Source organism: Platichthys flesus, chromosome 1 (assembly GCF_949316205.1).
Source record: "Platichthys flesus chromosome 1, fPlaFle2.1, whole genome shotgun sequence".
NCBI lineage: Eukaryota > Metazoa > Chordata > Actinopteri > Pleuronectiformes > Pleuronectidae > Platichthys > Platichthys flesus.
In genome coordinates this window covers 15,018,390-15,042,645 of record NC_084945.1, presented here as the reverse complement: position 1 = coordinate 15,042,645, position 24,256 = coordinate 15,018,390, and the positions used below count along the sequence as shown (strand labels likewise).

General features: G+C 40.4%; 2 protein-coding genes across 3 annotated transcripts; both read left to right on the top strand.

Moving 5' to 3' along the window:
- The first annotated feature begins 4,643 nt into the window (after positions 1–4,643).
- Positions 4,644–12,931, top strand: got2b (glutamic-oxaloacetic transaminase 2b, mitochondrial). Its single transcript, XM_062386365.1, has 10 exons — positions 4,644–4,804; positions 8,076–8,232; positions 8,992–9,120; positions 9,210–9,269; positions 9,346–9,507; positions 9,891–9,995; positions 10,170–10,320; positions 10,684–10,849; positions 11,002–11,152; positions 11,777–12,931. Exons 1-10 carry the CDS (start codon positions 4,722–4,724, stop codon positions 11,897–11,899), a joined length of 1,287 nt encoding a protein of 428 aa, XP_062242349.1. The 5' UTR covers positions 4,644–4,721; the 3' UTR covers positions 11,900–12,931.
- Positions 12,932–14,126: 1,195 nt separating this feature from the next.
- slc38a7 (solute carrier family 38 member 7) lies at positions 14,127–24,006 on the top strand. 2 transcript variants are annotated; one of them, XM_062386351.1, is made up of 13 exons: positions 14,127–14,299; positions 14,711–14,773; positions 15,709–16,199; positions 16,946–16,999; positions 18,374–18,518; positions 19,270–19,408; positions 19,491–19,589; positions 19,675–19,732; positions 19,842–19,956; positions 20,103–20,250; positions 20,955–21,154; positions 21,244–21,295; positions 22,074–24,006. In XM_062386351.1, exons 3-13 carry the CDS (start codon positions 15,945–15,947, stop codon positions 22,174–22,176), a joined length of 1,368 nt encoding a protein of 455 aa, XP_062242335.1. In that variant the 5' UTR covers positions 14,127–14,299; positions 14,711–14,773; positions 15,709–15,944; the 3' UTR covers positions 22,177–24,006. The 2 variants fall into 2 exon arrangements, with proteins under 2 accessions (XP_062242335.1, XP_062242327.1); XM_062386343.1 differs by having other exon boundaries at positions 14,127–14,333.
- The last annotated feature ends 250 nt before the right edge of the window (positions 24,007–24,256 follow it).

Below are 24,256 nucleotides of genomic sequence, written 5' to 3'. Positions count from 1 at the left end.
CTGGGAAAGCCTCCGTGGCACTTTGAGAAGAAGTGAGCAGAGTGGGACACGCTGAGAGGCCGAGGACAACAAAAATACAGCAGCAGGACTGCAACTGTACAAATCTGCCATGATAAAGCACACCCCCTCACACACAACATCGCTGAAACTGCACACACACACCCAAACTGTCATACACAAAAACAGTACTGCCCTCATCACTTCATGCCCGATGCTCAGTGTTTTACACATGTGGCCATTCATATTCACACACACACATACACAAGAGCACAGAGTGAAACACTGCGCTGAGCCGTGAACTGCTGACGAGCAGGAAAAAGAGACTTATATCCGCTCTGATTCCTTCACACACATCAGTCCCATTCGGGGAGAGAATGAGACAAGAGAGCAAAACAGACAGATGAGATTCCCTCTGTTATTTACCCTGTGTACAGCTGCACAAACACACACACACACACACACAGACACACACACACACACACACAGACACACAGAAGATAGACAACACATTTCCTTTACCTCTTCATGTGACTGTTATTAATTTAAAGGCAGATATTGTGGCGACATTCTCACACATTCCCAGATATTAGACAATGGACATCATTCATCACTGTTAAAATGTCACTGAGGTTCCAACTGCACTCAAACTATTCAGAGGTAACAGCCGTTTCTTTTGCACACTACTCAAAAGATGCCTTGATGCTCCTCTTTTGTTGTTATTATCTTCATCTTCTATTCACCACATCCTGGTCTGTTTGATAAAGACTGGGGGGAATTTTCACTTCTGTGTGTTTTTTTTAAGATATGAATGTTGTTTAGGGAATTTCTGTTGCCCTAGAAAATCTCTACAAATATAAGTGATATTTTTGGATCTTACTCTGGGGGGGGGGGGAAGAATACGTGAAGCATAATGCAGCGCTAATTAAGGACTGAATGTCCTTTAATCCAAATTAATGTGGGATTCTGGTGGTTACAGAATGCTGCGGCTCAGCTTAACACACATGTGGGCTCATACTATTGTTACAGTACAATTCATCATTCTTAATAAATCATCAGTGTTTCTCTAAGTAAAACATTAATTATTACCATTTGTGCAGCATATTGTCCCTGAGGTGTGATCAAACTCATAATTACACAAAAATGTCATTAGAGAATTAACATAGAAGTAATTGTTCTTAAAGGCCGCACACACAGTTTCCTGTTATGTGACTGATCTCTGATCAGGTTGAGGTCGACTTGGGGACAGTAAGTTATGTCCTTGCTCTTATTCTGTCCCAAACAGGCACAGATGACATTATGAGTATTTTTCATCAAAGATGTTTTCATATGTCACAGTTAGAAAGGTACAGGTTTACAGTACATGATACAATTAAAGATGGATATGTTCCATTTAGCTGCATCAGTTTCAGGGTTCTCGTATTGTGCATTGTTCATTGTCACACTGACTCATTGGGACACGTTTAACACTCGATAAAAGAAGTTAATATTATATTATTGCTAATATATGTGCCTTTACTCTATAAAACATCATAATCTCCACTTGAAAGGGACCAGTCCAAATAAGAACTCTGTCTGCTGACCTAAAAAAAACACCATTCATAAGCAGATTAGTCTCAATGTGAAATGGAAAAAAAACAAATTATGAAGGCATTCACCCTTACAACAACTTTGCACTAATTCGGTTTCCTGGGCATCTATTATTCCTGTTGAAATCAGACACGCACATGCACCAGATGTTCTCTGTAATACAACACAAACACACACTGCAGGGCAGCAGGTCTGTGATGGTGAACCCCAGGAGTTTAACAATCTTTAGAGGATTTCCCCGAACCTCAGATATGATCCTGATGAATTATTAATGTTTAATTTCAACTTCTTTATCATTATGAAATGATTGTTTTAATCTTCGTTTTTTAGCCCTCTTGCTTTTGTTTCCTGTTAAACATATTAGCATACAAAAGACAAAAAATGTAAATGAGTGCAAATCAAATCCCTTGAATCAAATTGAAAAGTTTTTTGTTTAGACTCACAGCATTATTGTAAGGGATTATATGAAATAAAACTTAGTGTCTAATGGTTCGTTTCTGGCTCTTGATGCTTCACACCATTCCATCATAACAGCAGTGTAACCTCTCAGTACAAAGCAGTGACCGGAGATGTGCTGAATTGTATGTCTTTGAAAAGAGAATGTGTAAACTTAATAAATTCAATAAGTTTTGGAGTAAATTTTATAGGAAACCGCAACATTGATACTGTGCACGCTCATATATTCTGTACAATGGGGCTTATAAGAAGCTTAACTAAGCCGTGAAACGTCAGTCAGTATTACAGTCACTGACACTTCTCTCTGATCGGTTTCCATTATTCTTTCTCTGCTGCGCTTTCGTCTTGACGCTCCTTCAGCTACGTGCTGTTTGCTCCACACGTCCTCGAGCTCCCGCTTCTCTTCATCATGAGATATTTAACTGTCGTCAGTTCGTGTCCATCAAGTGTTTAGAGGACAGTGTAGAATGTTTTTATTTCAGGTTTGAGGTTAGGATTTGTTGGTACATAATTAACTTTTAGAAAAAAATATATATTTTATAAAAGGACATGCATATACTTTGTTCCAAACCCACAGCTACAACCTTTACTAATAAGGAAACAAAGGTTAAAACTGTGCACACTGCAAATGAATAAGCAATAGAGAAGGCGGATGAATGGCTATAGAACACTGGATGTGTTACTGGGTTCTCTCTGACATGATGGTTTGTTGGAAATATCCATTCTCTATCTGCACCACACACTTGCAGCCCCACATGCAAGCCAAAAACACTTCCCGTCCTGTGTGCCAGTGGAGGCTGCTGTTGTTTGCACAGTTGCAGGCGAATGTTTCATGCACTTCCAGGCTCCAGCGTCTCACGTCCCTCGAGGATCCTTCTGCACAGACTGAGTGACAGTGAAGCTGCTGTTCACACAAACTGACAACACAGAACGTGAAAGCCAGCCTGGCCTCTTCACTTGATATGCCACAAGTAACAGTTTGACCTAAGTATCAGAAAAACATACACACTTGAGTATTATGCTGCGAGATGGTTGACGAGAAATAAAGAGGAATATTTTACAATATGACAAAGTGATCCACATTTTAAGTGGGTGAGACTATATATGTTTTTGCAATTCTGTTTTAACGGTTGGTTTAAAAACGAATTAGCTATCTTCACTCCATTTTTAAGTAAAATCGAGTGTGGTGAGATTTGTGCAGTGAAATGCGGAGACAGCCACTATCTGAAGGAAGGATGAAGGTATCAGTACTCAGGCAGAAATTTAATCAGTTACCATTATTCTTAATTGTCCTTCAATCCAAAACAATACTCATTTTTTTGTTTTGCAATAGGGAAGACACCAAATAGCGTTACATTTTTAGTGATCTGTAAAAATGAAACATGTTCACAGACACTCTGATCTGTTAAATATGACCTGAGATGTCCTGTTGGACATGTTGCTGAATTGGACAGTCAGCACCGTAACTAGAAAAGCTTCCACAATGACCTGGATAAATTCACCAGCAGATAAACACGCAAAAAAATAATGATGCAATGTCGTTTGTATAACACTGTCCTCAGGTGGACAAATTGAGTTACTGCAGAATGCTGCTGCAGAAATTATGTATTAATTGTGCAATTGTGTCCCATAAAAATAACCATAAAGGCTGTTTTGATGATTTCTGCTCTCATTTAAACAACATGAACACTTGGACAGTGAATATCCAGCATAGGGTAACGATAAACATCTCTACAAACAAAGAACATTGTTTGACTTACTGTTCAAAACCCTGTAACTTAAATGGCTTATTACACTTAAATTTAAATTTAAATTTAGGTGACGCTTTTATCCAAAGCGACTTACAATAAGTGCATTCAACCCCGAAGGTACAAACCCAGAACAACAAGAATTAAGAACAATTTCTAAGTGATAACATTAAGTGCCATTTAAGTGCTACTAAAAAATGTATTCAAGGTAGTGTCGGAAGAGGTGTGTTTTGAGTTTGCGGCAGAAGAGGGATCAAACTCTCTGACTACCTACATACTGAATATTAAATATATTTACTGTCTACATTTGGAGATTTTTCAAAGTAAAGTTCAACATGAGTACAATCAAATCACTTCATTTCTGGATATTTCAAAGTACTATAAAACTCTTTGCTCAATAAGTTCAGAGAGAGACTGATATGCCGAAGTTAAGTCCAACATTTGCACTGTTTCCAATTTTTCAAAGTTAAATCCAACATTTTCACCGTGGAATAGATAATTTCAGGATACTTCAAAGTACTATTAAAACACTTTGCTCAATAAGTTCAGGTGGGGGTCCCGGGCCTTGTTGATAAAGCCAACTGCAGAATAAGTACATTTTCACCACTTTCTAACTTTCTGCAAATTTTGGTAAGAATTTGCAGAAAGTTAAAGCCCTCAAAAAGCCAATTAATTTGTATGAATAATAATAATAATAATAATAATAATAATAATCATTACAATTTCAATAGGGCCTCCCACTGTCAGTGCTCGGGCCTAATAAATAAAAGAAGTTATGACCACATCCTTTCCACACTGACGTCACTGCGCTGTCGTAGGCTGCTCTGTCGTCGGCTGCTCTGTCGTCATCACGCACGTGCGCGTCGCTCCTCTGCTCTCTGCCCTTCACGTCCGTCCACATCCTTCCAGGTTCCACTCCGCAGCGCAGCGATGGCCCTGCTCAAGTCCCACAAGGTGATCTACTGTCTGGGGAACATCTCTCCATCCCTGGGTACCCTGTCCACCCGCCACAGGTAAACAGCGGAGGCATCACTCGCACCGACCGGACACGGACACGTTCGGAACCCGTTCGATCTGGGTTTGCTCTGCCGCGAGCTGTCACGTTACCCCCGCAGCTAGCTTCACCAGGAGCAGAACAAACACACAAATACACACGAGTGTTTTACATGTTAAATGCTCTGCTGTTCGCCGTTATATTTAACGGTGAAGCGTCGTTACCCCGTACAGCGCTGTGTGGCTACTTGTTAGCAGGTTAGCTTAGACAGGGGTCAAACCGTTAACCCGGGCCCGGGTGCATGGGAGATCAGCTGCCGGAATGTGTCACGCTCCTCGGGTCAGAGCCTGATGCTCCACACTTCCTCTCTGAGGTGTTAGTCTCACTTTAGATGCTAACTCAGCGATGCTAACAGCGAAGCTACTCTTGAAAGTCACGTTGGGATGTATCACAGGTTCCTGTTTAGCAGCAGCGCACAGGAGAACAGAGCAGCTCGGGTTAATCGTGTACGTTAAACAAAATCATCATTGAACCTTGTGTCGTGTGTTTGAATTTGTTTTATTTTCCTGCGTTTGGATTTAAGGATTAATTTTGTAGTCACATTGACGCGATCGCGATTATTTCAGTTTCTTCAGCCCACGTACTGTTGGAGCTGAGCGACTGGCCGTAGTCGTGCAATTTGTGCGAGCTGATTGGTTGCCGTGTTCCGCCTTCGATCGCTGATTGGCTGATATCTAGCAAGGAAGCTGGGGCAGGCGCCAGTGTCCTTTCTTATTCCGTTTGGAGGACAAACCACTTTAAGTCTGATGCTGCGCGTTCATCTGCCTTAACACTGATCACACGTAGCTTCCGTTACTGTAAGAACCAGCGTCACCTTGCGTCTGTGTACCTGTTCTCTCCTCAGCTCCTGTTTTCAGTCCAACACTGGGTCGGTTTGTAGACAAATCACATTTCTGTCTGACAGGGTGTGTCCATAGTTTCTGCCTATGACTTGTCTCCTCATGTTCAAACACCTCGATCTGGTTCCCAAGACTAAATGTAACACAATGGGGTTCCCCCCCCCCCATACACCTGTAGCCAGACTCAGAAACCGTTAGATCTGAATGAACGACATTGTAAACTCTGCAGGCCTGACCTGTAACACCCCTCTAAAGCCTTTGCTCTATCGATCACTGATAACTGTCAGTCGCTGTGATGTTTATATAAACGCTGAAGTTCAGATGTTCAAAGGTTCTGTGTGCACACACCCTGCAGGTATGATGCGACCACTTCCACCCAGATGTTCTCCTACATGTAGTATTTCTGTTGCTGGGATTATCAATTGCACAATACTACGAAGTGTACAATACTGCACTATATGTCTATGCGATAAAAATAACGGAATACTATCTAATCCAGAACTTCGAAAGTATTTGACAGAATCACACACTAGGATTTGTGATTACTGCACCTTAAGACCAGAAACTACAGCCTTAAAAATACAGACTGGACATTATGAACTTCAACAGTGTGCTTTTGATCTGTGTTTTCTTATTGCTGCTGTATTGCACTATAAAATACTCCTGCTACTGAGTTTACAACCTATATAGTATCACAGGATCAAATGCTCCATTGTATTTAAGTGAACACTTGCTCGATTGAACTCGGCCTCGCATCGGAGACTCTTGCCCTTTTTGAAGACCTAAATTTAGCTGCAAACTTCATAGGGTTTACGAAGTAGAGGAAACATGAGATGCTGTGTGAGCAGCAGTGCAGTAAAGGTCGCAATACGTAACAATTCACTTTTACCAAGTGGATGTGCGACAGAAAGTATTTTAATGTATTAATGTTAAGTGTCAAGGTTACAGCTGAATGGTAATTATTATATAAGTAGCAAGCCATTATGACATAGCAGCCAAATATCCGCTGCAAAGACTTTTACACACAAGATGAGTCTAGTAATGCTGCTAGTTAATTTTTTAGCTTTTAAATTTCTTCCTGATTTAAAGTGCTAATAGTTTCAGCTCTATTGAACATAATGCAACAAGGTTTTGCTTTATGAATGTTTGTGGAGATAAATGTGGGAATCATTTTATAGATATCGCAAGACAGATATCGCCAGATTAACATTCAACTAATTACTGGTCATAGTGGTGTACACATTATGCACAGAGAAGCCATCTAGTGTTTGAGTCTTCCTTATACTAAGAAGCAGCTTTGAGCAGATTTCCCTCATGCTAGGTTTACCCCCCCTCATCCATCTCATCTCCACTCACCCCTAGTTTAACGTTTTTATATATGAGGTTTTATGATATATATATATATATATATATATATGTATTAAAATTTGAATAAATGTATAATTCAGATTTTATTCTGAATCAATGTTTTCACACCTGTCTGTTTGTTGGTTTATTTGTTTGTAGGCAAAATTGCACATAAAACAATTGCAAGATAGGGTGTTCTCTTGCAACCTTTTGTGTGATTTCTCAGAAATAATTAATGGAATTAAATCAGAAACATTTAAGGTACTGATTTTATAGCAGGTGCAATTTGGTGCAGATCCAAATAAAAATCGGGATGTAGTGAATATGAATGTTGTTTCGCAAGGGAACTATTGTGTCTTTGTGAAGGTATGCACTCAACTGAGTATCATTCAACTTGGCTTATTTATTATTTGTACTGTTTATTGTTCTGTGGTCATTTTCTTCTAAAGTTGTACCTGACACAATTAGAGAATCATGCGATTACTCAGTTGTTGTATCAGTAGATAAACATTATTAAACCTAATGTGCTTTCAAGCAAGCAGATTACTGACACAAAAAACGCAGATGTTGCTAAAAGCCTAAGATTGAATATAATCTGTTTGTTTGCTCATAAGAATATTTTCCATCCTGCTCCAAACTCTGTAGGGACCAGAGTGGGTCTTAGATCCAGATTAACTGCTACTCTTGATTTTGGACTCTGAACCTTCAGAATGGATTATAATGTTTGTTTCATGAAACTTGTGCTCACTGATCATGTGTCGTTCACAAGACTTACGTTAGTGTAGTATCCTCAGGTCACATGATTGTGTTAATCTGGAGCATTAGGCCAACAGCATGTCACAGGAGCACGGCTAATACAGTTATAACATTAGTGTGTCCGGTTTAGAAACAGCACGGTTCAAGGCCCTTTTCTGTTTGTGGGGGTAATAGCTGTTTTTCATTGCAATGCGCTCAGATGAACTCTTATCAGTGATCTCTTGACTTTCCTCAGTGTTTGTTGTCCCATCCGCATCATTATTCTCCTCCTGCTCTGGTGTTTTTCAGCTCATGGTGGGCCGGAGTGCAGATGGGCCCCCCCGATCCCATCCTGGGGGTGTCCGAGGCCTTCAAGAAAGACACCAACCCCAAGAAAATGAACCTGGGAGTGGGAGCATACAGGGACGACCAGGGCAAGCCCTTCGTGCTCAGCTGTGTGCGCAAGGTACAACTACTGCCAAGCCTCCTTGAATATTTGTTTGTTTTTGGATGTCTCTCTCTCACACACACTCAAGGGTACACACAGAGGGGTCACTCATCAGTGAAGGAAGAGTCCTTTGATATCTTCTGCTGAAATATTTATCGAAGCTTGGCAAAGGACAAATTCAGAGTCCGTCAAAACAATAACTGAGCATGATGAAGTCTGATCTCCTGTGGTCACACTTTAAACCCCTACAGGTCATTTAGACTAATGGTTTGCTAGTTCCAAACAAGTAAATGTATTTTCTAGTTGCGGAGACAGTAATACCTGACTACGCAGTTTCATGTATGTGGTTTCTAGGGAGAGAAGCAGCCCTGTCCTTTGACGTTGGCCATGACTTCTGCATTTCCCCAAACACGACAGACAGCTGCGCTACGTCTCAAACAGAGGAAACTGAGTCTCCGAAAATTCCATAAGAGGGATTAATAGTTTACATTTTCACCGTGTGTTAAAGGGTCAGAATGTGGTTGCTGATCAGGTTCTCTCCCATTGGTTCCTTCTTGCTTCTTCATCCTGAGCCCAGCTTCTGCAGCTCTGTGTAAAATCTGCGTTTCTGAACATGCATGAAGTTCTGCCTTGTCACCGTGAGGAAGTTTAAATGTTTTTGTATAGAATTGAAAACAAATGTTTACTAAAATTGTGTTTTGTGTACAAACTGCAGAGTAAAAGTCAAGGGAATTACTGTGGTGTTTTTAAAATGTTTGATTTCACACTTTCTTCTAGGCAGAAAGCATTATTGCAGCTAAACAGATGGACAAGGAGTACCTTCCCATCACTGGTCTGGGGGATTTCACCAAGGCCTGTGCCAAACTGGCTTTTGGTGCTGATAATGAGGTCATGAAGAGCGGCAGGGTGAGTTTCACTGTTGAATATTCCCAAAAACTGAATACACTTCCAATCAGATCCGAGGGATGTAAAGTCCAGATCTCTTCTCCCAACAGAACGTCACCGTTCAAACCATCTCAGGAACTGGATCTCTGCGCATTGGAGCCAACTTTTTGGTAAGCTCCTCTTGTTTTTTTGCAGAAACAAATAATTTAGGTAAGATTATCTCACCATGTTTTTCCCTCGTCACAGTCTCGATTCCACGGAGGCCCACGTGACGTGTACCTGCCCAAGCCCTCCTGGGGAAACCACACGCCCATTTTCAGAGACGCTGGCATGCAGCTCAAAGGCTACCGATACTACGACCCCGCCACATGTGGCTTCGACTTCAACGGAGCTCTGGAGGACATTTCTGTAAGACATTGATAATGAATTCTAGGGAAATGTGTGAAGAAACATTAACAAATTTTATTTCAAATATCATATTCTGATAATTATCCCCGTAGGCTAATCTTATTTTGGCTTTCACCACAAGAAGAATGCACATTGTGGAAAGACACTTGGTCAAAATCGAGTATATGGCCCACCATTGATGTAGTGTCAGTCATTCACGCATGCACAATGTTCAGGGGATGCAGTGATCAACTTAAACTGATCCAATCAAAAGTTTCTGTCATATATGTAATTGGTTATATATCTGGCTGTAGGTGCTGCAGTGAAAACATTGTCCTCACACACAGTCTGTGCTCTACGTGATATTGATTGTTGACTCTCCAATACCTTCTGTTTTATCACAGAATATGCCAGACAAGAGTGTGATCATGTTGCACGCTTGTGCCCACAACCCAACCGGTGTGGACCCCAAGGTGGAGCAGTGGAAGGAGATCGCCAGCGTTGTGAAGGTGCGCACAAGTCGCCTCAAAAAAGTTATCAGAATGACCTCAATACACAATTTCCTTTTTTATTAAAACCATGTTCTTCCCCTGTTGTTGAGCACTGTCCTTGTGTCCAGTCGTTAAACATTATTAACTGGTTGTCTCTTTCCTGCGTCCTTCCCCTTTCCTCTCACCTCACAGCAAAAGAATCTGCTCGTGTTCTTTGACATGGCCTATCAGGGCTTCGCCAGTGGAGACATCGATCGTGATGCCTGGGCTGTGCGCCACTTCATTGAGGAGGGCCACAACATCGTGCTCTCCCAGTCCTTCGCCAAGAACATGGGACTTTACGGTGAGTCAGTGTCCACTTCAAACGCTTCTTAGATAAATGTCGATAAAGATCAAAGGGACGTAAACAGTAGATGTACGATTTTTTTATCTTATAAACCCATGTGCACAAGTATGTTGATGTGACTGGCAGGGATGGAGTTCATGACCAGAGAATGAAAAATCTACCTTGTGACTGACTGGGCGTAGTCAAGCTTGTGTTTTGTCACCACCTAGTGGTAAAACAATGATGGCAAAACATACTTATTCAAATATTCAGTCAGACTTTTCATACTAAAATGTGAGATAATATAGTTACTTCTTAGCTGGTCAGCTAGCCCTGTAAATCACTGTTTAACTGTCATATGGTGCACGTTGATTTTCACAGGTGAGCGTGTGGGAGGCTTCACTGTCGTGTGTAACGATGCTGAGGAGGCGAAGAGAGTCGAGTCTCAGCTTAAAATCCTCATCAGGCCCATTTACTCCAACCCACCAATGAACGGTGCCAGAATTGCTTCAACCATTCTCAACACACCAGAACTGAACTCACAGTGGTACGTGCCAATTGATCTATACGCACATATATAGATGAATTGTACATTACCATCAGGTTCAAGTCTCCATCTTTCATATGTGTCAAACCAGTTGAAATGTATTCTAAAAATCGAATTATTGATCTTTTTGATGGGTTCGTTATTCCTCCCAGGCTGGAGGAGGTCCACGGTATGGCAAACCGCATCATTATGATGAGAGAAAAGCTGGCAGCCGGACTGAAGAAAGAGGGCTCCTCTCACAACTGGCAGCACGTTATCGACCAAATCGGGATGTTCTGCTTCACAGGCCTCAAACCTGAACAGGTACACACACACACACACACACACACACACACACACACACACACACACACACACACACACACACACACACATTAAAATCAATTGTGAAATTTGACCAACTGTATCAAATGATGACATACAGCAAAAGTATAACTCAGCAAAATCCCATATGCTTTTTTATAGTTGGACATAGTCTTTGTTTCTACTTGTAGTTTTACAAACTGCCTAAAGCCAAGAAACAGTAGCGAAATTTAACATACGATATGTTATCTATTTACTGTGGACATGATAATTATATATATATATTCTCATCAAACTGTCCTTCAGTGTTAAACTATTCCTTTTAGATGAAAGAGTGCTGAGAACATTTTACAGTTTACAGAAGAAGCACCTGTACCAAAGAAAAAGTAAAAACGTCAGACAGAGAGAAATAGGGACAAAATCACAGACCTTCTGGCTTTATTAGTAGGATAACACATTACACCTATCAGGTTATGATCTATTAACAGTGACCTGCACTGACCTGGTTGTCAGTGTCCTACTAATAATGGTTACACTGGGCCGGTTTGCTGCTGAGGATCCTTGAAAACATGAGTGTACTGACGCGTGAATGTGTTGTGTTTGTGTCGATGTGTTTTCCTACAGGTTGCGCGCTTGACAAAGGAGTTTTCCGTGTACATGACTAAGGACGGCAGAATCTCCATGGCGGGCGTGACCTCCGGAAACGTGGGATACCTGGCAGAGGCGATCCACGCGGTTACCAAGTAGAGCGGATCATACTAGAAGACCTACAAAATCAAAGCAGCGGTGTGAATGAGGAGCGCCATGTGCTACTTACTCTCTGTCTGCTCCATTCCGCCGTTAGAAAAGAGCTCAATATTTACTTAGACTTTTTATTGATTGGATTTCATCATGAGTTCAACTTTGTCCCTGTTCAGCAGCTGTTGCTTTTTCCTCTTTTTCTTTAATATTTCAATCTTTTTATTTATTGAACTGAACAGGCTCCCCCTGCCAAATTCCAAAGAAAAAAAAAAGAAATCTCCCTGTCTCTGATTGAACTGATGTCTCATCTGTGTTTATTTGTCATGTGGAATCAACTGTTGGCTGTGCATTAGTATCCTTAATGTGCACTGCATCTGCTCTGGGCACACTAGAAACCATCAGGAGACACTGGGGTCATGCTATGCTGTGCGTTAGTTTTACATGCAAGGCGAGATCTCCCTCACTTTTTGGAAGCCTCTTGAAATAGGAGAGTTATTTGTCTTTTCTTAATTTGAATGGTTAAGTTGTAGCACTTTATAAGCAGCAAAGCACTGTTTGAGTTTCAAAAATTTGGCTGACACATTTTGTTTTTATCATTAGACCTTACAGGCATTTGTCAATCCGGGTAATCTATTCACTATTCAGATTAATCTGTGGTAGTTCACCTGAACTAATCAATCATCTGGTAATTGAGTCTCCTTATTATCTCTGTTTGGAATGTGTCCGTCAATCTCCCTTGTTATCAGTACGTTTCCACTAAACCTGCAGGGCAGCAGTCCCCCCGTCAGTCCCTGAAACGAGTCCACAAGCCTGAAGAGTTCAACTCGGTACAAAGAAGTGATCAATGACTTCTTCATCAACACGTTTGCACTCCCAGCTCATTCACTGAGATGTGGCAGTGAGTCTGTTGAATGTGAATCTGCTCATGTGTCTGAAACGTCTGGCACTTTGCCTCCATGCTTTGCATTCTGTCATGAAATAATAATGGATCATCGGACATGTACCTTACTGAACAAACAATAAATTATTATAGAGTAATCATCTGTTCTAGTGTGGGTTTGTGTCTTCCTTGGTTTCCCTAATGTCATCAGTTAACCAGCATTTCACACTCCTCTCCATGCATACTTGCCGGCATCTTGTTTATTCTGATTGATGGTTTCATTTACATTACAACAGTATGTATAGCTGTAGGTTCACATCAGGATAATGGCATAATGTTTATCTTAAATACCAATAGTTGCTGATGGTTTTGTTTCAGCTGGTAATCAATGACTATTAGAGGTTCTGTGAGAGTTTATATTATTCATTTTCCTTTCAAGTAAGAAACTTTGCGACCCACTGTTTCCTCTGTGAAATACTCAGCTGCGATTTTGAAACAGATAACTTAATTCCACTTGTTTCACTGCAGCACCAAGTTTGTATTAAGTGAACTAATTATATAGCCCCCCCCCCCTCCCTATCAAGTAAACAGTTGTTAAAGTATGTTTTCTTACGAGCTTCAGGACACATTTTAAGTACTTGTATTATTTATCTTGAGGACTTTTTCCTCATGACAACTTTTAATTTTACTCTCACTTTTCAGTGACTTGAAAATTAGGACAAGGGTTAAATTTAGTCTTAAAAATGAAACTTTATATCCAACAATATCTAAAGTAGAGCTGAAACCATTAGCCAACCAACAGAAAATTAAAAAACAACTGTTCTGGTCATCTTAATAAGGTATCATAGTTCCAGCTTCTAAAATATGAAGCTTTTTTATAATTTCATTAAATTATTTAAATTTCTAAAATTTTTTGGAATAACTGAGGTTTGGGAATGACAATTACACATTGTGAAGGTGTCACTTTGGGCTCTGGGTAACTGATGGTATTTCTTGCCATTTTCTGACTTTTTACAAGACGAACAACCATTCGATTAATTGGGGAATAATCATTCATCATTAGCATAATTCATAATAAATACATTTTAAAGAAAAAACTGTGAAAAACTTCTTACAAAATGGTGCATCAAGGATGTGTATACCTTAAACATTGAAAGTATCTATTTTTCTGGATTGTGTATATTTTAAGTTGAGATATTTTGTATTTTATAATTACTATTTGTAATGCAGTAGTTTGAGACCGGTGGACGAGGCCCCTCTAAACACAGAGAACTACGCTACCCACAATTCCACTCGGACAAGGGCACGCCCAGCTGCTCAGTCACATGACGGAGAGTCACGTGTCTCTGCTGTTTTCACCCAGCTGCTGTGATTCTGGGCTGCTCAGTCATTCTCTGTCAGAAAACACTAAAGCTGCTGCCTTCGCTTTCTACACGTTCTCCTCCGAGCGGCGACGAAGACACAGCGGAAGTAACCGAGGAAGAGACGTCCACACGTGTGTTCTGCTGTGTTGTGTGTCCGTGAAGGTGCGCGGGGTTTGCTAACTGTTTGCTACTGCAGGTGAGCAGAGGACAACACAAGTTATTGTCACGTTAATGAAAAGTAAAACATGGAGTCTCTCTGAAAGCCGGTGTGTTTATGTCAGCAGCTGATGGTTGAGGTCACATCAGCACACACAGGGCACACTCCTCACATTTCATGAGACACACTGTGTATATCGACCGAGCTGGAGTTATTGTTCTATTTGTATACAATAATTGTATTTGTCTGCTGGCATCCAGAGCAGTGTTTTTTAAAAGGAGACACATCTATCTATGAGTATTAATATCTTCATTTGCTATTCAGCTTGATTGAAACGCTTCTATGTTGATTCATGTTTAACAAATATTTCTATCTGTCTCAGGAAGAGTAAATGAATGGATGTGTCTCTGTTACAGATCCCTGGTGTGCACCGTTTGGGCTGTATGAGAGTCAGGCATCATGGATTTGAAGGGATAAAGGTACGCTCATAAGAATGACTCAGAATGAGATGCATTATTTTAAGACTCTTTACACAAAGATATTTAGACTTCACTAAAATGTAGAGCAGTTCCCACTACGAGCAAACATGACGGTGGATTTAAACAGGAAGTAACCTCTACCGGAGTAATTAATGTCGTATTTAATACAGTGGTCAAAGTCACAAAAACAGCAGAAAGTAGAAGTACCTGATTAAAAAATGTAATGAATGCATGCGACAGGGATATTCAAACTCTACAATCCACAGGTTGAAAAAATAGAATTTCAGATGTGGATTTCCACTTTTTTAAGTTTTAGCAGAGAGTGCAGAGTGTGAATCTATAGGATGAGTTTTCCATAAAGTTGGGGCCACAACTCTGTAAGAACTAACCGCCTTCATTTTTAATCTGGTTCTTGAGACCACCAGTTAGGGTCAGAGGACCTGTCAGATGACCTACTTGGGATCGCTGTGCCTATGGAGTATGTCAGTGATGTAAGCAGGAGCCTGACCATGAAGTGCTCCCTATGTGGAATCAATTTTTGTCATATTAAATCCGACATTGATGGGAAGCCAGTTTAAGGATGATAAGATACAATATATTGTCCTCCAAAGTATTATCAATCCAACTGTCACTGTGTTTCTAAATTTTTTTTCAAATTTAAAAACACAGTGACATAAATTTCAAATTATTTAAATATCAAGAAGTCATAGTTTCAATTAAAAAAATCGACATCATCCATTGACTGAGCATCTCTTTCTGGAAAACAGTATGTATGAAACATTACTGTGAATCTGCCTCTTTTATATTAATTTACACATTAAGTCCAACTGCTCATTTACAGTCATTTACATAGTTTGTTGATGAGATAACAATGTGTTCAGTTGTCATTTTCCAGTGCATGTGCCTAAAATATACAAACTACTGTTTCTGTACAGGTCGAGCCGTGAGTGGCTCCACCACCATACTGGTGATAACTGAAAAACATCAGCTGCTCCTGAAAGCTGTGGATCTAAAGTGGTTGGACATCAAATATTCCATCTGCACACGAGGGATCATCATCCCTTCACTGAGACGTTCTGATCCACTACACTTCACCTTGGATTCAGACAGTTGAAAACTGATCTTCAGGTTTTGGTGAGGCCTCACACGCCGAGCCGCGGCCCATCAAGTCATGGCGATCAACGCTGACGTGGAGGACTGGGGTGGCGTTGGGAACAGCGACTCTGGAGAAAGGGCGTGGCTGCTGCAGAGCCCCAGCGTGGACTCCGTGCAGCACCTTGAGACGGACAGGAGGAGGAGTGGTGGGGTGTCGTCCCTGGGAGCAGTCTTCATTGTGGTGAATGCGGCGCTAGGGGCCGGCCTGCTCAACTTCCCCGCAGCTTTCAATATGGCTGGAGGAGTAACTGCAGGAGTGACTCTTCAAATGGTGAGGACATCGCAGTGAAAATGACTCCTGTGCACGACTCCTGTCCCCTGTTGAATGAAGCACGTGTTCTCCGCTCCTTATCACCATGAATGACGTTTATCATTATTATAAATGTCGTTATTACTTCCTTTAGGTTTTAAGACTTATTTTTGCGCCTGAATGAAGGTCGTGGTTTTAAACTCTATAAGCTGAGAATGACAACATCTTTTTAAACAGCTCAACATTTTCAAACTGAGGTGGATCAGTTAATGTGTCAAACCTTTTCAGCCTGTTTACACAATGCATAAGCATTGTATCAATATTTTAACTTTTGTTGTGTTGCTTTTGATGAAAATTATTGTGATTTGATTTTGATACTGTTTGACTGCCCACCCCTAGTTTTAATATCCCAAATTTTGTTGCAACCCCAAAAAAAGAGCCAAAAAACTCTTCAGTTCAAGAGAGAGAAAGAAACAACTCTGGGAAACAATCTCCAATCAAAGCTTTGTAGAAAAAGAATCAACAACAATTATCAGGCCGATGTACATTTCTACTACTTCAAACCAGTGGAAACCTGATGAATTACTAAAGTTTCTGCCTAATTGTCAGTAACTTGCACTAATCCTGACCTCAGCCCAGACAGACACAGTATTTACACGTTAGTCTGCAGTGATTGATCACAATCCCACTCTGTGTTTGTTTAGTGAGCAACGAAGCTACTGATAGACATTGAAATGGGATCTATAACATGATGCTTCCTGTTTCAGTTCATGCTGATCTTCATTATCACTGGACTGGTGATTCTCGGCTACTGTTCCCAGGTCTGTGACTTCCTGAACATTCTTTATCTCTCACTATTTCAACCAGTTTCTCTTTTTCTTTCCTCAAACAGCTACATTCTCTGATGTCTTTATTTATCCTTCATACGTGCTGGAATCCTTCATAGAGCATTGCACAAATGTTCAGACTTTCACTTCCTGATTGGCTCAGACTTATGCTTAGATGTTAAAACAGTGTGTTGAGTCAGCACATTTTACACTTAAAAGAGGATATTTGTTTGGACCTAGAAACATCTGCAGAGTTTTGTTTTTTAAATTTAAACAAATGTGTCATATTCAGCCATTGGATGAACTTAGTCTTGAGTGATACGATGAAAACTGTTGGATTCATGAGTATGAATTGGCTGACTGTGCAGTTATAAAACTGAACCAATACTTTCTCCATAAACATGCCATTGAGGCTCCTGCTGCAAATCTAAACAACATTGTGTCCTGCCTTATGATCAGCAACATGCGACACCTGCTCCTGCTAACTACACTCATGCTGTGTTTCAGCTGCTTTAAATTAAATCACATGAGCTTTATCAGCAGGTTTTTTCTTTTTACAACTGACGGCAAAGAAAGAGAGAATGAAGCAACTGTGAGAACGTGATTGACTAAATGGGAAAGTGGAGGGTCGGAGGGCTGTTTCTGTATCTGTTATTGAAACCTAGCATTAGGGTTTTATTAAGTATATAGATACACATATATGTTTTGATGCCGACGACGGCCAGTGTTTTCAGGTTAAACGTGATATCTTAAGCTACAGCTTCAGGTAATTTGTCTTGAAATTTGCTATAAACTTTCACTTGGCCTCACTGATAAATTGATTAGATGCCGGTGGTCAAAGTGGCTTCACAGAAACAAGTTGCTTTTACCTCTTTGGCCTCTTGAAAGTGATATCTCAAGACTGCTTCAGGGAATTTCTTCAGCTTTTAATCAGTTGTCACTTGTACGTGATTGTTTCAATTGGGCAAAAAAGTGTTGAAATATCCACAGAAACTTCACTGGTCAGTGGAGGAATACAACCACAATGCAGTCATTATTCATGAAATATTACATGAATCCCGTTAAAATAGGTTTTTCTAATCTGTGCATATTGCCAAACAAACGTTGACTGGGAGTGTCTAATAACTGCTGATATTTTTTCCAGCCACTTAATGTACATCGTTCAGGCCCTAGTGTGAAAGTCATATTTTACGTAAAACCTCTTGGTTTTAGTTTAACCAAATTCTAATGGATAGACTTGAATGCATGTTGGTCAGCATTTGGAGACTTTAAGAACTTTCAGTGATAGTGGAGGTTCATTTATAAAGACTATGGTGTATTCCTTACTGTTGAATCCACGACCACTTATCACCTGTGTGGTTTCTCCAGGTCAGTAACGAAGGCACCTATCAGGAGGTTGTTCGAGCCACGTGTGGGAAAGTCACAGGAGTCGTTTGTGAGGTGGCCATCGCCATCTACACCTTCGGCACTTGCATCGCTTTCTTTATTGTCATCGGTGACCAGCTGGATCGCTGTAAGTATCGCCCTACACCTGCAAGCCAGCCCCTCGGCTTTATTTAGTGCTGATTATTCTTTCACCTACATTTGCCCCACATTTAGTTAGCAAAAGGAGACGTCTGGTCGTAGTAGGGTTGATTCGCTATTTACAAAAGCCAGTGGCATAATTGAAGAGTGCAAAGAGCATCAAGAACAACACCACTCAGCCTTTCTGCTCAGTAAATATGTCGCTCATGTGATCCACTCTGGCATTTCCTTGCACTTAGATGCTGACGGTGTAGAAATCCTACTCCAGGATGTTTCTGCAAATAGACGGTGACCTTCCACCTCTTTCTGTCTGTCTTTTGACATGAATGAATGAAGTTGCTGTGACTTCAATTGAGCAAATCTCTGCCGCATCTACAGCAGTTTGCTGATAATTCCAACTGTGGTGCTTTCTTAACTTTTCTCCGGTGTACAGCCTCCCTCTTCATAGTTGCTCACAGGGAACAATTCTTCAGTATCAGCCAATGTCACAAAATGTCCTTTAGCTTCTACGTCGATAAAGTCCAAAAGAATATAATAAATATATCGTTAAATAAATTCCATATTAAAAATCCACATATCCAAAAATGTTATTTACAATAACTTAACTTACAAATAAACAAAAACAGGAGAAAATATATTCAAAAGGGAATTGTCAGTCTACCCCTTCTGACTCTCAAACACAAAGTCATAACAGTCTGTCCTTGTGAAGGGTTTTTGTAAATTCCTGTTGCGTTTTGCAGTGATAGCAGTTGTGGCTCATGACACAGACACCGGTGGCTTCTGGTACACTGACCGCAAATTTACCATTGTGGTCACTGCAGTCTTGGTTATTCTTCCTCTCTCCATTCCCAAAGAGATTGGATTTCAGAAATACGCCAGGTACACTCTTTTTCTAACAAATAAAAATCAGTTCATCTTTTCTTGACTATTTAGGTTTTTATCTGTTTGTTCTTCTTTGCAGTGCACTGAGTGTGATGGGAACATGGTATGTTACCATTGTGGTCATTATAAAGTACATCTGGCCAGATAAAGAGGTGACTCCGGGATATGTTCCCACCAGGTGAGCCCGACTCTCACCTCATCTCTGTCCCTCGACTCTTTAACACACAAACCTTGTCGCTTTGCTAAATCCTGGTTTGTTACAGCGCTGCCTCCTGGACTGCGGTTTTCAATGCAATGCCCACCATATGCTTTGGTTTCCAGGTAATTTCATTTTGTTTGATCTGATCAATAATTACATCTTTATTAAATTGGATTATGATATTGACAGATTATTTTGTCTTATGCTCTTCCTGCTGGACTCTTTTTGCAGTGCCATGTCAGCTGTGTGCCGGTGTTCAACAGCATGAGCAAGAAGGATCTCAAACCTTGGGGACTTGTGGTCACATTCAGCATGATAATCTGCCTCTTTGTTTACATAGGAACAGGTACTGAGTCGGTTGACTGTTCAATGTGTTTACTTATTATTATCAAGGTCCATTTTTTAAATATCACTTTACATTACGCATTGTGTAGCAGCATGTGTTTCGTGATCTGCTGTCAATAGTGATGTTGGCTCTTTCGGTTTGATCAGGTGTCTGTGGCTTCCTGACGTTTGGCTCCAACGTCAGTCAGGATGTGTTGATGTCGTATCCTCCTGATGATATTGCTGTTGCCATTGCAAGAGCTTTTATTGTTATCTGTGTGATCACATCCTACCCCATTCTACACTTCTGTGGCAGGTAAGATACAGTACAAACTACAGCTGCTATAAGCAGCAGTGGGTCGGGGAAGCTCTTCCCTGAATGATGTATCAACTGTACAGAAGCTCATTGCATTCGCTCCCCTGTTTTTCTGAATTAATAAGATAATGTTCTGCTTTCATGTGGAATAAAAATCTGCTCTTCTCTCAAAACTGTTTCAGAAAACACAAACAATCTTAATTCATAAAAGCTGAGTAGGCTAGTAAAAATCTCCTTAGTTCAACATGAACCAAATGTTTGGGATAAGCCTCCAACACTGGAACATAAACTTAATGTCAACATAAACACAGATACTCGTATATCTGAGATCAGCTAATATCATCTACCTAATCTTCCATGATGATTGATCACTGTAGTTATGCTCTGAATCACTGACTCATTTTCATGAACTAGATCTAATCTATGATGTTATTTACAGTCCAGGAATAATGTGTTTTTACAGCGTCTTGTTACCTCACAAAGATGATACAGTTACATTCAGGAGGATCTACAGTTGTATCATTTAAAAGTGGGGAGAGGAGAAGGCTCTGGTGATGAGTCAATCTCTTCAGTTAAGTTTTCAGAAACTGTTTTGTTGATTTTAAAGCAATTTGATGCACTCCTCTTCAGTGAAACAGAGAAGGTTTCTGATTCATCAATGTTCTTTATGAAACCTGCTCTCTTGTGTGATCGTGTGGCTCCAGGGCCGTTATCGAAGGGCTTTGGCTGCGTTACCAAGGCGAGCTGGTGGAGGTGTGCGTGCGGCGCGAGAAGAACAGGAGGATCCTGCAGACCCTGGTGTGGTTCGTCATCACCCTCGTCCTCGCCCTCTTCATCCCTGATATTGGTCGGGTGATCTCTCTGATTGGAGGACTGGCAGCCTGTTTTATATTTGTCTTTCCAGGTAAAACTGCCCTTAATGAGTTCGCTGCTGTTTCTCGTTTCTGCATTGAAATGTCAATGTCTTTATGCGACGTCTCTTGTTATTGGCAGGTCTGTGTTTGATGCAAGCCAAACTATCAGAGACAGACAGGCGCACTGCCAGGTGAGATGCTGCTTATTCATCTATGAGTCAGTTAAATCCAAATGTTTCCATGCTCAAATACATGCCTGGGTTAGAATCAGCAGGGATTTGAATCACAGAGTCAAGCATCTGTTTGTAGTAAAAATATTATTTATTTCAATTGTTTCATCCTTCCTCCACTTGTCTGAGATCAGGTCTTGAAAGTAGTCTTGCAAGTAGTTTATCCAGACGTCTCTCCCCAGCATTGCTTTCCAGCTCTTCCCGAGGCGTTTGCATGCTAGTGGGGAGATCCAGTCCCTCCAGTGAGGTCTGGGTCTATCCCAGGCTCTCCTGGTTGGTTGTGCCCAGAGCAGGGGATCTACTCTGAGCTTCCTCAAGATCTCCTCACTCTGTCTCAAAGGCTGAGCCCAGCCCTCACTACACAAGGCTCATAGCTATAAGTGAGCGTTGGAACATAGGTTGATCGGTAAATCAAAATCTTTGCCTTGCGGCTTAGCTCCCTCTCCAGCACGGTCCAGGACAACGCCTGCATACTGCTGCAACGATCCACTCTGACTTCATCTTCCCCCTCACTCTGTGACCCTGACATACTTGAACTCTTTCACGTGGGGCAGCAAATGACCCACAACCTGGAGAGAGCTATTTGCTATGACTTTGTCAAACTATTTTCATAGTGGGTTTATTAAAGCTTTTAATATATTTATTTGTGGTTTCTTTATCTTTAATCTGTTTCAGTGTCAGAAATAAACATGTTGAATTCAGGTTCTCAGACACTAACGACCTCCATTCTCTTTTACAGCTGGCATGGATTAGTTATCTTTGGTGTTGTCATGGTTATAATTGGCACCTTCATCTTTGGCCTCACCACAACCAACTCCATCTATCAAGACGTCATCAGCTAAGAGGAGTGTTCTGCATCGTCTTCGTCATTGAATGAGGGAGTAATTAGTCCTGTGCTGCTAATTTGACCAACTGGATAAGACGGAGAAGCATCTCATGACACTCATTTAAACAAAATCATCAATACCACTGCGGCATGTGACATCCCTGCGCCACACAGAGCCCCGCGCTCAGACAGGGAGCAGTCAAACACCATACAATGCCCAAGTGACTTCAGACACTTTGCCTTTTTAATTTCTCTTTTATTTAAATTGCACGTTTTATTCTTTTTATGGTGCGGTGAAATGGCATATTCATTCCATATGCTTTTCTTGGCTCTGGAGCCTGCATGGCCGACACATTCCTGTTTACAAGAGCTGGAGGAATTTGTATAGATCTTTTTTTTTTTTTAGATTACACATTGTTTTTGTATTGTGACTCCAAATCGTATCTTTCTTATCAGTGAGAATTGACAGACAATGGTTCCCACGTCTACACTTCTGTCTCTGCTGATAATTGACCCACTAAGTTTGTCTCTTTTTCTAATGACAAATTGAACCGAGTGATGGGTTTGCACACACACTAGGACACAACATGGTTGAGTGTTAACTGCAGGGCTGATTGATTTGTTTACTTCCAGTTTTCAGGTTTTTATAATACATTAACTAATTGTATTACACTTTAGAATAGATGCAGGGAGTCATTTTTCTTGGTTTCATAAAGATGAGATGTTGATTTTATAATTGGCTTTGAGGTAAAATCATGTTTAAGTTTGTACAAAGCTGTGATCATCAAGCCCGACAGGCCTCAAAAAACGGATTGGTAACTATGTGTGAAACAGCGAAGTGTCAAAACCACATGGGGCCATTCACTTTGCACAGATCAGCAGGGTGAGCAAGACGAGCAGCACATCTGCCGTCAGGATGTGGAATCTCAAGTCTCTTCGGGGTGCAGGTTCCTGACCGAGCAAGGTTTTTAAATGACTCCGTAACCGATGGTTTCAGTTGGCACTTGTACACGCTGCAACTGACAGAGTTCAGGAGAAGACATGCAGTTGAATGTTGAGCAGGAGGTTTGATTAACATCTCTCAAGAATGTTTTTTTTTTGGGGCTAAAACCAAAGTGTGTTGTTTGATGCTTGTCTATTCAACAGGAACAATGTAATCTGTTAAAATGTAAATTATTTCATGAAATTGCATTTTCAATCAAATTGCAAATTAATTTTTGGTATATTTAACCTAAACAATCAAAGCCTAACTGACTTTAATCCTGGTTTTACATTTATTCCATTAACTTCAGGAGTTCTGTTTGATCCATAATGTAAGACTGGCAGCCTTGTTTTTACCAGGTTTCAGTTGACTCAGCAATAAAGTGTTTTACTTTTTTAGATATGAGGGACAAATGGTAAAAGGGATTATTTTTTTTGAGTCCTGGTGGATTAATTCATATTGTAAAATATATTAATACAATTTATTTATGGAGGGGAAATAAGCTGCAGTTTAAACAATGCTGTGTTGAACCTGACAATGTTTATAGTGTATTTTATTTAAATTTCTTTAAAGGTTTTAAATAGTTTTCAACCATGAGATTTTTTACTGTTTTACAGATTTCCAATTTCTGTCAATGATTTTCAGGCTGGTAAAATGTTCAACTTTGTTCTGATTTGTATAAATCAAATAATTTGTCCCTGTCATCTCACACAGAACCATGACTCTGCAAATATGTCATTCATTAGGAAAACATTTTAAGAACCTACTTATGATGCTCAAATTAATTCCAGTCAAAGCATGTGAATGAATCTGACAATCCATGTGTTCAAAAAAAACATTAAATAAAAGACAAATGAAAAGTTACAGCTTTTACCCAGACTGGTTCATTTCCATTTAGCTCCTTTAATCACGTCAGCTACATTTGTTGAAAATATGAACACTAGCCATTCTGTAGATGTGAATATCCCCAAAGCTCCAATTAAATCATCTCAATCCAAAGTGATGTACACAGGAATCAACCGCACAAATGGTAAGGTGTTCAAAACCCTAATAAACTGCATGAAAATGAAAGTGATACGTGTCATTCATTTTTCCTCTTAATCATTTTCAAGTA

Coding starts and splice junctions, on each gene's coding strand:
- got2b (XM_062386365.1), top strand. CDS start 4,722: ATGGCCCTGCTCAAGTCCCACAAGGTGATCTACTGTCTGGGGAACATC. Junction 9,270..9,345: donor GCATTGGAGCCAACTTTTTG/GTAAGCTCCTCT, acceptor CCCTCGTCACAG/TCTCGATTCCACGGAGGCCC. Junction 10,321..10,683: donor CAAGAACATGGGACTTTACG/GTGAGTCAGTGT, acceptor TGATTTTCACAG/GTGAGCGTGTGGGAGGCTTC.
- slc38a7 (XM_062386351.1), top strand. CDS start 15,945: ATGGCGATCAACGCTGACGTGGAGGACTGGGGTGGCGTTGGGAACAGC. Junction 17,000..18,373: donor TTCTCGGCTACTGTTCCCAG/GTCTGTGACTTC, acceptor TGGTTTCTCCAG/GTCAGTAACGAAGGCACCTA. Junction 21,155..21,243: donor TTTTATATTTGTCTTTCCAG/GTAAAACTGCCC, acceptor TGTTATTGGCAG/GTCTGTGTTTGATGCAAGCC.